The sequence below is a fragment of the Periplaneta americana genome, chromosome 9 (genome assembly GCF_040183065.1).
Source record: "Periplaneta americana isolate PAMFEO1 chromosome 9, P.americana_PAMFEO1_priV1, whole genome shotgun sequence".
Taxonomy (NCBI): Eukaryota; Metazoa; Arthropoda; class Insecta; order Blattodea; family Blattidae; genus Periplaneta; species Periplaneta americana.
In genome coordinates, this window is record NC_091125.1 from 140,133,296 (window position 1) to 140,147,120 (window position 13,825).

Genomic DNA, 13,825 nt, shown 5'->3' on the forward strand with positions numbered 1-13,825 from the left:
GTGTATAATATGGTATCTTACATTCTGCGTCTGTTGCGTAGTTAGTTTTCAAACTTCTTAACAGATGGCAGAAGTATACAGATTTTACTTTCCTGTTAACTATACAAACTAGTAAATCCGTGGCGCTATAGCCCTGAAGGGCCAAGTCCGATCAGCCGGCTGCTGGCCTACCGTTCACATGCCGAAGCAGAGGTGGACGATCATCCAATCAGAATGGAGGTATCATGTGGTTAGCACGATGATCCCCCCAGCCGTTATAGCTGGTTTGCTGAACCGGATTTTCGCTACCTATCGTAGCTCCCCAAGTGCATCACGATGCTGGATGGACACCGGTCCCATACACTGGCCGAAATTTCATGAGAAAATTTCTTCCCCCTTGAGGACTCGAACTAGCGCGCATTCCGTAACGCGAGTCCTAGGCAGGATGCCTTAGACCGCGACGCCACGGCGCGGGACACTATACAAACTACTACATGTATACATGTTTACCTACCTAATAACTTCAAAACACTAAAACGTCACTTACCATGTTTTACTTCCGAACCCCTCAAATGAGCTTGCATTTCCTTTCTTTCCTTCTCTTTCTAAGGGAACACGATAAAGATTTATTGTCCTTAAAAACTCGTTAATTCCCCCTTCCTATTTAACTCCACACTACCAAACACAAACGTACACTCAACCCCAGAAAAACAAGTAAATAAACCGGAAGAAGCAAGGACTTCACTAGTTCTGAAGACTGCTAACACGAAGCCGAAACTAGCATCTAGGTAATTTACCACCTACTTTCCATTTTAACACGTGAAAGTGGTTATTATAACTTATTTTCCTAACTTCCACAGGGTTTGAACCTGACAACTTCATATCTAATGCTAATGAAAGGAACTATCAATTAAGAATATCTCAATGCAGTATAAACTATTACAGATGAAAGATATTATGTAAAATACTGTAACTCTTCTACTAATATCTGGTAACTAAGAAGTCTTCAATGAAAATAAGAATGATATCACAGTTTTGTCATTAAAAAAATTGAAAACAGTTTGTATTTCTGGAGACTGAACTCTAAGTCTTCTATAGCAAGAGGTCACCAATGACAGTTCAATAAAATAAAAACGGTAACTTCATTCCTACTAATGAAAAGGCACACACAAAACAAAATTTCTTTGGAGCGAGTTCATTGCATAGGTCTTACTACTAGGTTCATAATCATGCCATATGCAGCTACACAGAATGGCACACTATCTGGATGCAACACTGAAATACATTCAATTATATATCAACTTCGAATCATGCTAGTGTTTCAAGGTTCAGCATTCTTTGAGGTACCTAGTCTTAAAATAACACGAGACACAGAAACAAACACACAAGCAGTTCTATAGTACATACAACATAAAGCAAATTTCAACAACGGGTAACCAAAGTTAAAATTTCTGCATTACCAGTAAAGCTAACTAACTGTATGAATTTCAAAGAGATAAACACAACACAAGGAAACCTAATGGTACAAACAAAAAAGAAATGAGAGATTCTTGATTTAGTCATGTGCTCTAAAATTTTGAATGAAATTAACGAAAATATTTATCCTAGCAATTTTCTGAATTCCCACTCCCTACACCAACTTTTCCCCAAGGGGTAAGTGACCAGCGTGCAGATCTGATAGTAAACCGCACTCTTGGAAATGGTACAAAATAAATGCGGATGTTATAGTAACAAGTGTTTATCTAAATCCACTCGCAGATTAATATTTCAATGTTTTGTTACCAGTTAACCATTTCAAAAGTTTAATTAATTCACTTGGAAATAATACAGACTATGTACCAATATATTGTTAACTAACAGTCTGAACGTTAGTAAATCCACTCACTTTGAATTGGTACAATAGTATGTGTGAATGTTGGTAACAATTTATTGACAGTCTGAATGCCAATGTCAGGAAATCCATTCACTTGGAATTGGTACAAGAGAATGTATGAATATTAACAATTGACTGTCTGAATGCCAGGAAATCCATTCACTTGGAATTGGTACAAGAGTATGTATGAATGTTGACAGTTTTATTGATAGTCTGAATGCCAATGCAAGGAAATCCCACTTTGAATTGGCACAAGAGAATGTATGAATATTAACAATTGACTGTCTGAATGCCAGGAAATCCATTCACTTGGAACTGGTACAAGAGTATGTATGAATGTTGACAGTTTTATTCACCGTCTGAATGCCAATGCAAGGAAATCCTACTTGGAATTGGTACAAGAGAATGTATGAATATTAACAATTGACTCTCTGAATGCCAGGAAATCCTTTCACTTGGAATTGGTACAAGAGTATGTATGAATGTTGACAGTTTTATTGATAGTCTGAATGCCAATGCAAGGAAATCTCACTTTGAATTGGCACAAGAGAATGTATGAATATTAACAATTGACTGTCTGAATGCCAGGAAATCCATTCACTTGGAATTGGTACAAGAGTATGTATGAATGTTGACAGTTTTATTGATAGTCTGAATTCCAATGCAAGGAAATCCCACTTTGAATTGGCACAAGAGAATGTATGAATATTAACAATTGACTGTCTGAATGCCAGAAAATCCATTCACTTGGAATTGGTACAAGAACATGTGTGAATGTTGTTAACAATCCTAATATGAGTAAACCCATTCACTTGAAATTGGTACAAGAGTATGTTTTAATTTTCTTCAAGAACATATGTGAATGTTGTTAACAACTGACAGTTCTAATGTGAATAAACTCATTCACTTGAAATTGGTACAAGAGTATGTTTTAATGTTGTTAACAAGTGACAGTCTCAATATGAGTAAACCCATTCATTTGGAATTGTTATAAAATTGCAAATATTTTCTTAACAACTGACTACGTGAATAAAAAGTAAATTAAATCACTTGGAAATTGTATTGTAATTATATGTAAATTTTGTATTAACAATTGACATTCTGAATGACATGTATTTATTTGGAATAATTAGTTGGAGTATGTGAGAAATTCTGTAACAACTTACAGTCTAAATGTGAGTACAGTACAAAATTGCCAGTACAAAATTTATTTTCCATGTATTTGGAAGTAACACTAGAACTATAGCCAATTACACAATTATGTACGTTCTGTGTGTATGTGACATTTAAGTAGTGTATTAAATAAAGGATAATACACTGCATCAACTATGAAAAGCTGAACAGAAATTTGACATATCTTACTTCCATTTAGTACCTAAAAATGTTTGTGTAAAGGGATGATGCAAAAAATATGTGCACTGTTGCTCGGATTGTCCCATGCAGGAGCCCTCATTTGTTTCTATTCCCACTAATTAAGTTCCCATTCATTCAAATATGAACTTTATTAACTTGAGTCATGAATTCATGTCTGCATAAAGTGAGAATAAGTGTTTTTAAATCATTCCAGTCCTTGACCCAATAACCAACCTTCCTCTCTGTGCAACCCATTAACAAAAATAACTAACACGTGCAGAAATTAAGGGTATTTATTATATATTAATAAAATTACTATCTATTAAACTTCTCTTTATGCTTCCGTGAAATAAGAAACATGAATTCCTCTACATATAGAACTCTAACTATAAGTGAACGTGGCTTTTGCAATTAAGGAAATAAAGTCTGAAATAATTGTCTACAGTTAAGACAAAATATACAGCCTACAACAAATTTCGATGATAATAATACGAGATTCGTTATCATTTATTGTATAGAGTCCATTCCATCTTCAATAAAACTCGAAGGCGAGTAGGATTCATTACTTTCATTGCTACAATTTTACAAATACCGGTAGTTATTTATTATACAATAATGAATCAAATTGAAAAGTATCGGTATACTGTATAAATAAAAAGAACTCTTCTAGCCTGTGAAATCTCATCTCCGATTCGAGGTAAGGTGTTTGCTATAGTTCCTAACAGGAAAGAAACAAAACTTTACTTGAAAAATATACATCGAACTAGCTTCTTTTAAAATACTCGTAAAAAGGTGTAAAAATTGTATAATTTTCTATTGTTTTCCTTCCCTACATGTATTTTTTCAGTAAACTGTTCATATCTGAGATTATGAATACATTAAACAAAGAAAATCTGGACCTGAAATGAAGTAAAAATTAATTCTAGCTGGAACATTGTTTATCTACATCTAGTGAAAGATGCAACGTACAGTAAAAACAAGCACACTGGACTGTAAGCAACTCTACTTTGTTCTCAAGCAATCCCTTTAGCTATTAAGACATTAAAAAATACCAATATCTTTCAAATGCAGCACTATCTTCTCATCCAGATATAAAATGAGTTTTAAATATCTCCAAACTTTATCAGGTATAGTAAAAAAGCAAATCTAGTTTTCCGAAGTAATGAAACTAATATTAGGCCTATACCATAACATTTTTCTGAGTCTTAAGAGATATGTTTGTGGTAATCTGTCTTAAAATAAGTATCCACTTTATATTTCTGTCATTACGTGTATGTTTCCTTTAAGATAATCAACTTAAAATACGAGTATAAATGTTTCAAATGCAGGTGGTACTTGCAATGACTCAATAATTTATAATTACACAGAAACTAGCATACTTCAAAGGAATTGCTTGAGACAGAACTAAACTACTTTGGTAAAACGATGATCTTACACATATTAATCACAAATATTATTTACGTTTATTTTATATACTCATCTTCAATTTCTACCCACCAATTTCTCAGATGGCGTGTATTACACTAAAGACAAAAACATGTGATATTTTCAGATATTCCTTTTTTTTTCTTTCTCATAGTGAATAAAATATAGTAAATATAGAAACAAGTTCAATGGACTAAGATGACACCGGTATTTCAAAAGCTAAACGGTAATGAAATTGGTTAAACTATGTACTACCTAAGAAATAAATATGATCATCAGTTTTGTGTTGTAATTGACTATCGGCATCAATAAACGATGTTGAAATAAATGTCATATAGGATTTGTATACCGTAGCCTAAACTTAAAGATATAAGAAATTTCTTATTATTTCGCACAAAGGCAAACAATATATTGCAAGATGAAAATTGAGAAATTGGTGAATGAAACTCAAGACATATCATGCAAAACAAACACAACAATGAGAAATTTTCTTTCTATCTTACACACAAACATTCAAATCTAAGATTACCATTTCTGAAGAGACATTCAATGCAAATCTCTTCAAGAAATTCACCACTTTCAATCATTCGATGACATTCACATCTCTCATACATGGAACAGATTTAATAGTTGATAAAGATTTAATAAAAGTAATATAAAACACTGATCTATTATTAAATGCAGAAACATGAACTGAACGTGATAAAATGTGGTTTTATATACTTGAGATATACGAATATTACATGATAGAAAGAGCATAAAATAAATTGCACTATTTTGACACTTCCAATAAATCTTATTAAGCATTTAATACAAGAATTTTCTTTCTATAGGCCTTTTATTACAAATAATTTGGACTCTATTTCTAGTAATATACTTCTTTAACTTCATATCTTACTCCTTTTATTTTGCGATTACCAATTTCGTGAAAGTTATTTTCTAGTTCTCCTTCTTTATATATACATATACAATATATATATATATATATATATATATATATATATATATATCTGTGTGTGTGTATGTGTGTGTGTGTGCGCGCGCGCGTTTTTGTAAGAAGAGTGTTCATGCTTAAATTCCCGAGTTTATCATATTTTCAGAAAGTAAGCAACAGAGTCTCTGAATTTATTGAAAAACGTTAGTTTTAAACACATCACGTTTTAATAATATACAATAAAAGTAGTAGACTACTTTGGTGACGCTTTCATTTAGCATGTCCTCGATTTTTGTTCCTAAGTAATACTTCTGTAGCAAACATATTTGCAGCTTCAACATTTCGTTCACAGGAAAACATTAAGGTTCTGTAATTTTACTGGTGTAAACTGTGTCCATCATATAGTTCCGCTAAGAGAAATCCAATGACGTTATTTCAGGAAATGTAAAAACCGATTAATCCGTCAATCTTTTAGTGGTAATGAAAGGAAACTTTGAGATCTATGTCGATACAGTCAAGAACGTTATCATTATCATTATCATTATCATCATCATCATCAACAAATGAACACACGTGAACATAAATTGACTTTTTCTTCATTAGAACTGAATGTCTCGAAGGATTGATGTTTGCTAAAAAAGCTACTATGTCTTTACTGTTTACTTTCTGAGAAAATTACAAAATGTGTACGTCCCAGTGTAGATAACTGATACCTATCATCTACCTGTAAATTCATATTCGAAAATTGCAACTAAATATTTAAATAGTGTCAATTAAAAATTGATTTTGCATAGCATTTTAATGTGTTTTAAGGAAAAAATAATTTTAAGATTGGTATATAATATAGTGATTACTATTGGTTATTTGTGCAATGACAATCCCTTAACATTGATATTTTCGCAGTTATACAACTGAACAGTAACTTCTTACTTCTTTCTATTGCAATGAGAAGCTTAAAGGTGATACTAATTCTACAAAAAATAAAAAATAATGAAATGAGGGAAGACCGCAGTACCGGTACGAATAAATCGAAATAACTCAAGAGAAACACCCCAATATCCCTCTTCCTCCATCGCAAAATAAGTCTTGATCTCAACAGAATATTAGGGAGGCCTAACCTGAGTTTTCAGCAGAGACAATTTTAATTTTCATTTGACCTACAATTTTTTCAAGATTTCGCATGTAAAAAGAAAGGCACTGTTATTAAATAATCGAAAGTAATTCAACGATTTTAATACTGTGGCACTGCATATCTCAAGGATAAATAGTTATCATCTAATCCTTCTGGACACAGCATTACATATACATTACACAAACATTCACATTGACTTGTTGTCATGCAGACAGGTGTGCCATCACTGCTACAAACAAAACATACAAGACACAATAATACAAATGCATGCGTAACAACACATTCTAAACACGAAGGACACTATCACATTTCAGTGGTTGTCAGGGATGGGAAATGTTGGATTATTCATGTAGATGTTACGGGTATCGTGTTGTGGATCTTAATTGTTGCTTGGATGTGTGTTAATATTCTGAACATACCTTATACCCACGTATGACACTAGTGACAACGGAAGTGTGAATAATATCGAACAGAAATAGCCATCAGTGACGAAAATCCTCAAGCACGCAACATTTAAAAGCCATTAAAATATTGATTATCTAAATTTTAGTTTTTAATATAATGTGAGCCAATTTTCCATATAATTCTGTATCCATTGCAGACTGTTTGCATACGGCTAGAACGCCCATGCATGGCCACAATTTTCGGTTACGTGAGGCTCTCGATTTGAAATAGTTTGTTTACTAGGAGAGGAGACTGCTGTGACCTGCGTCACCTTATCGTAATCGCTAATGCGGTCAGTGGCGAATTGTTAGGAAAACGCTTGGTTAACGTGAGACTCTCGAAAACTTTTATTCAATTTGGCAAATTAATTCGGCAGTTTTAATCATAAACCTTTTTACTATTTCTCCATCATTGAATTGATTTAAATCACAGGCGAGAAATTGCGTAACTAGCCAATAATATTCCATCACGTTGTCTACGTTTATTTTCTTGAATATTCTGACGTTTCTCAAGATTACTTAATATATTTGCACGTTCTCGACCTAAAATAATTTCAGAAAATCATATTACGTTTTCTACGCACATCTGATATTTTTGTTATAAATTTCTTTTGGAAATAATACGTACAAACAACATTTAATTCCTCGTACCTTTTAATGCAGAGTGGTTAAGGTATAATGTCGTATTTAGTATACTATGCAAATGTTAACATAATAAATTTTCTTCGGAATAGTACGAAAGATAACATTTAATTTGTCTTACCTTCTAATTCAGCATGTTCTTTATGACATAAGGAGTAATGTCGTTGTATATTAAATTTATTAATGCCTAATAGGATTTTCGAGCATAACAACCATCGTATGTTCTCCCCTTCTAAACAGCAAAAAAAATCTTCCTCCATTTGTTATGAAATAATCGTTTTCTAACGCGTACACACTGCTTTGATAATGCCATTATGCCACCACTGATATTGCTTATGAAACTGATATATGGGTAGAACCTGCCCACGCCTAGGACTTACGTGAGGGAGGAATGGGGATTGTGAAGATTATGTCATTCAGAGCGATCTCTGTGAAGGTCAGTGAGGCACAAATTCTCAAGTGAGGCACGATGCCTATCTCTGTTCTAGCCATTGAATTTCACACTTCATCCGTCTGGAGTCTTAGGTATCATTAAAAATAATACATTTAATGACATTATTATACAACTGTAATTATACAAAATACCTATACCAGAAATTAGAAAACTTCTAAAATTTACGTTAAACAAAAAATTCAAGCCAATGCTGATTTCTTCAAAGTGTATATATGGGTAATGAAGGTATACAGTTAAGAACATTTGTAATTCTGCCACCATAACAACGCGTTAACTTTCTGAACATGACTTAATGCACACTAGCTTATATACATGATTAGTTAACACGTGATCAGACATCTCACATGTTTATAAAAGTTACTTACTCTGTAAACCGTATGTACCAACATAATAAAAATAATAATACCTATTATTAATTGTTACAGAACATTCAAGTGTAACACTTAAAATACGTTATCTGCAAACCAGTGTTATACATTAAAGTATGTACAACAATCAATTATTGACACATTATCCTGAAATAATACATTCAACGTCAATATTACATTCAAATTATTTGCTTAAAGACACACATCTTACAAACTAGTATTTTGAAACGGTTTAACCTTTATCATCTAGATGACTTAAATTTATATTTCATATCGCAGAGAGAGGGGTAGAGCAATATATATAATCATGAATGAAGATCATAAAAGTGTAATAATTTTTTTTTAATTTTATTGCATAATCAGTATCATAAAGCAGATGATATAGGTTAGCTGTTTATGAAATAAGTGATGATTCAAATTTGTTCACTTACACGTGTCAGAACACGTAATTTCAACACATATAAATGAACGTAATTCAGCAAATAAGATGATCATCAATGCACAATATAGATCATTTCATTATTACTTTATAAGAAATTAATAATAACAAATGTCAAAGTGATAAAGAATTGCGCAAAACTATTTCTTAAGAATGTGTGAAGATATAATTTAGTGCTTTGCAAGAGGAATACGGTTCTTGACTTAACCGCCAAAGTGAAGAAATTGCATTAAGAATATTTTAAAAATACGTTTAGCTATTTTATTACATTACCTTTGTGAATATGAAGACATAGGCTAAATAATGCAATAGGAAATCTATGACCGAACTGTGCACATTGAAAGTCTCAAGTCAAACAAGATTATGTCCTTCAAATGAGTAAAATCATCTCTTGTCCTCACTGAATTTCATATTGTAGAACTTTTTCTAGATTATTTATTTCATAATTGCAAAGAATTTTTTTCCTGTGTACTATGAAGCTTATATCGCTTTATTTTACTGCAAGAATAAGTTATTGTATTTTTGTCAACATGTCGTATACTACTGTCTGTATGTCTTTTTATTATTGCTGAAATGTATTGTATTTTATTTTACAGCCCGTATGATTCATGATACTGCAGAGTATTTTGTTGCAGATAGATTTAAAGTATTTTTTTTTACTGGTGACATGTTTTACACAATATTATTTTGTGATTTTCTAGATGGGGGTCCGGGAAAGGGAAAAAATTTCCCCATTAGCTGAAAATACTTTGGAAGCCACCGTTGACAATGCCAAGTTCCACAACTTAGAGGAGCACATGAGAAGCCCAAGTGCGCGGAAACCCAAGCCCTTCCCTCATCAGCACCGGAATCCCACAGCCTTCTCTCCATCCTGGTTTTAATTATTGCGGATGATAGAAGAAATGAAGGGGAGGTTGTGTTGAAGGAATGTTAAAGGAAAACGGGCGTATTTCGAGAAAAAATCCTCTGAAACATATGCTTTGTCCTACACAAATTCCATCACGATCTGGCCGGGAATCGAACCGGGATCGCCTGAACGGAAGACCAGCACGCAAGGACTTAAGCCACAGTCATGGTCTGTATATACGGAAGCCTTTATTTTAACATTAAGAAAGACACTGCAAACTATTTTTTTTTTTCATTTTTTTTTTCTTTTACAATTAGTATGAAATAGCATGTTGTATTCATCAGGTGTGTATGCTGATGCTGATGATGATGATGATATAAACTAAATAAAACTAATAGTACAAGGTGCAATCAATATATTTTCGAACTGTAATTCTATTTACGAGTATTGTAACGTTAAACATATATGCGCATGTCATTGAAGATCATCGTTTCCATGTCTGTTTAGTTAGTCTATCAAACAGCGTCAGATTGTCTTTAATAACTGAGCGTCTACACGTGATTTTGTGCAAACATACTCGTATCAAGAACCTATTGCAAATTTTCCTGGAATATCCCAATGCCTTATGTTTAGTCTTCTTCTCTGCCTTTCAAGTCATGCATTTAGTATAGATTCCAGGCGTTTCCCTGTTTATGTCCTGTATGTAGCATACAATCAGAACAGTCCGGAAACTTATTGATTTTCCCTTCTATTTTCATGAACTATGCCTTTCGCTTATTAACTCAGATCACCATAGTTTGAAAAGCTTGTCGTGGATCAACGATGAATAAAAGAAAGTAAAAAGAAACTCAATGTATAAAACACAATTTAGACCAATTTTAACGTATGGAGCAGAAAAATGAGTATTAAATAAAATAATTAAAGCAGATTGCAGACAATGGACATGAAATTCCTACGCAGCATAGTAAGATAAATCAAGAACGGACAAGCAGTGTCACAAATACAAGTATTCAAGAAAAACTGGGATTATCAGATTTATTAAATGACAAACATTAAAAGTATAAAAATGGTTTGGTCGATCAAAAGAATGGAAACTAGTGGAAACCCAAGGTTAAGAGTGGACCTAAAAATAAATGGAATAAACAAGGAGAAAACCAAGATCAAAATGAAGTGACCAAACAAAAGAAGTTAATGAAAGAAGGGGATGAAAAACGGACAGTGAGATTTAAAGCAACTGAGACGAATGGAGGCTCTTCATAAATCGACCCGAGGAACTCAGAAACGATGGTAGATTATTAATTTATTATCATCATCATCCACCACTTTATTCTCAAAAACAATAATTGTGTATGATTTATTCCATTTCGTATTACAGGCAAGTTTGTACCGAGAACTTGCAATGTGCACATTGCGGACTTATTATGGAAGTCAACTAAATCTCGGTTTATTTGAAGTCATTAACATGAAATACTTACGACAGCCAATTTCATCAGAGCCGTCTCTACAGTCCCTTTTCCCATCACAGCGCGTTTCTTGTGGTAAACACTGACCATCACCACGGCAAATTGTCTCATTGGGTTCACAAGAAGGTGGGGCTACATAGTGAAAGGTAGAGGAGAAAAAAACATAAAATAAGGGATTAAAATATAAATAACTTTACAGTGGCAATGTGCTCAACAGCATTATTAATCATCTTCGTATTTATTCTTTGTCATTTGTTTCGTAACTTGGCTACATATCAAAGTACCAACATGTACTGCGTGTTCAGTTCAAAGTGTGGCATGGCTCGCCATATGCCGTCATGTGGCTAGCCGATGAGCCTAGAGAATTTAATCTTCCTACACTTCCGCATAAGACGTATTACCTATGTGCCAGGGAAGTTGCCTAGCAAGTACGGCGTTCATTCTGAAGAGCACGTACCGATACGTACGGTAACGCCGGTAGTGGCATGAATGTGAACTGTTTGGAAACACGTACTGAGGTGAGTTTTTTCTTACTGTCGGGATATGGAGTGAGGGTTAAGACGATTACTTACGTATTTGTTGACATTAACTTCGACAGTAAACATGGACACGGAGCATTTGATTTGTGTTGTGGAATGTTGCCGTACGCAACCGATGATAACAAATACCCTGCGCACGACTTGCCCGCGCAAAACACAGTTCGAAAGAGGTTATGTTAGCACACAGACCGTGCAGGCCGCCATCTGTTGCTACGACGTTCAAGTTATACCGTACACGTTCTCAAGTTCAGATTGAACGCCTTGAATAATAGGCAACTTCTCTGACATAAAAGCTGAAAATCGCTTCAAATCGCTGACTCACAACAGTGACGTCATGACACATTTTTAAATGAACACCCAGTAGATATATAGAGTCATAGAGCTATTTGTTGGGCGGGACAAGAAGCATCCATAAATATTTCAGCACAGAGATTTTTTGTGCACCCATGATGAAATGAGTTGCGTTGCGACTGTGCTGCCCGGATAAGCCGGCCCCGCCATCTGCCTCACAAGGCATTCCTCTCCAGCCATCAAATCGTATATCTTACATATTGAGGTGATCTGACGTTCCTTTAAGAACTATATCTGTATGAGTTGTCACTACCATGAGATCAGGAAAGGGCCCGATGTATTGTATACAGGGTGGCCCAAAAACCACTAGCCACTAAAAAAACACTGATCGAATAGTAACATGGTACTTTATTGACAGCAGGTTGATTGATTATATAGCAGTGTATCTAGACTTTACATCAGTACTTAATAAATTTCAGATGAAACTAAAAGGCGAGTAATTTGAAATTCATAGGCAGATTAAAAATATAATCATAGTTCAATAACGGGTAGTGACTACTGGGCCACCCTATAAACAGTCCTGCTAACCGTCGTTCACTCTTCAACACAATAAATTAAATTAGATTAAAGTATAAATTATGTTAACTGTCGTTTTTTTGCTGATCACGCAATATTTACTAATAGATTCTCATCTGTCGAAACCTGGATTCAAGCCGCCTCCCTGTCCTCCTATCTTAAGAGTACTTATAGCTAATGGACATATCTGGTGTCTTCGCCGTAACCTAGAATCATACGCATCACAACATTATGAAACACTCGAACGCGTAATTAGATGGCTCGAAACCGTGCGAATAATAGTAATCCAGGTGAATTGTACTGGTACATGACCCGGCAAAATTTGCGATTAATAAACTTTCTACTATGTTAAACAGCGAATGACGGCTAGTAGAAACGATGATAAAGGAAATATGCAACGTCTGTCATGAAAAATATTATTCATATTTAAGATAAAGAGCCTATTCCTCCGTGAGTCTACATTTTCATTTTCAATTTCTTAACGAAGCACATTGCCACTCTAATTAAACAAAACAATGGATAAGTAACAAAATATACACAATTAAAATAAACAGATAAAAGGAGGAAAGGAATATTGCATTTATAACATATTCTATTGTGAGGAATTCAAAGGAAAGCTTTATTATATAAACCTTACCTCCAAAAGTTCTAAAATTGAAATTCTCATCCGAAACAGAAATTGTTCCAAGTCTGCGATAGTCGGAAATATGCCTGTAGAGACGTTCTCTCAGCTGATGTTCATTGTAGTTGTTTACCGTTCCAAGATCCAAGGTTACTAAGCTGCTGAAACTGTCTCCCGTAGGCCTGAAAACAGAACATTAGTTGTTAGACGTAGTAATGTGAAATACTGGGACATTCGATAAGTAATGGCAACAATGCTGTAAATCAGTGCTCCTAGCCGCGAAATCTTGTAGGCTACTATGTAATAGAGTAGCGATTGTTTCATAAGCTTGCAATATTGAGAGTCTCGAAGTAGTCATACTGTATTTTGTAAATTCAGTGGCTGTTTATGATTTGCAGTACACAATACAGCCCTAAAGATACGAACAAAGGCGCTTCGTGAAAAT

The 13,825-nt window shown here is 34.0% G+C and overlaps 1 protein-coding gene across 25 annotated transcripts in view; it reads right to left on the bottom strand.

The window, feature by feature from the left end:
- Positions 1 to 13,825, bottom strand: part of trol (terribly reduced optic lobes) — a 1,501,851-nt gene that overhangs the window by 921,629 nt on the left and 566,397 nt on the right. For all 25 annotated transcript variants that reach the window (XM_069835989.1, XM_069835996.1, XM_069835998.1 and 22 more), the window contains exons 4-5: positions 13,396 to 13,562; positions 11,365 to 11,484 (exon numbers count right to left, since the gene is read on the bottom strand). In XM_069835989.1, the coding sequence (XP_069692090.1) occupies positions 11,365 to 11,484; positions 13,396 to 13,562 (287 nt within the window). The remainder of the gene's footprint in view (positions 1 to 11,364; positions 11,485 to 13,395; positions 13,563 to 13,825) is intronic.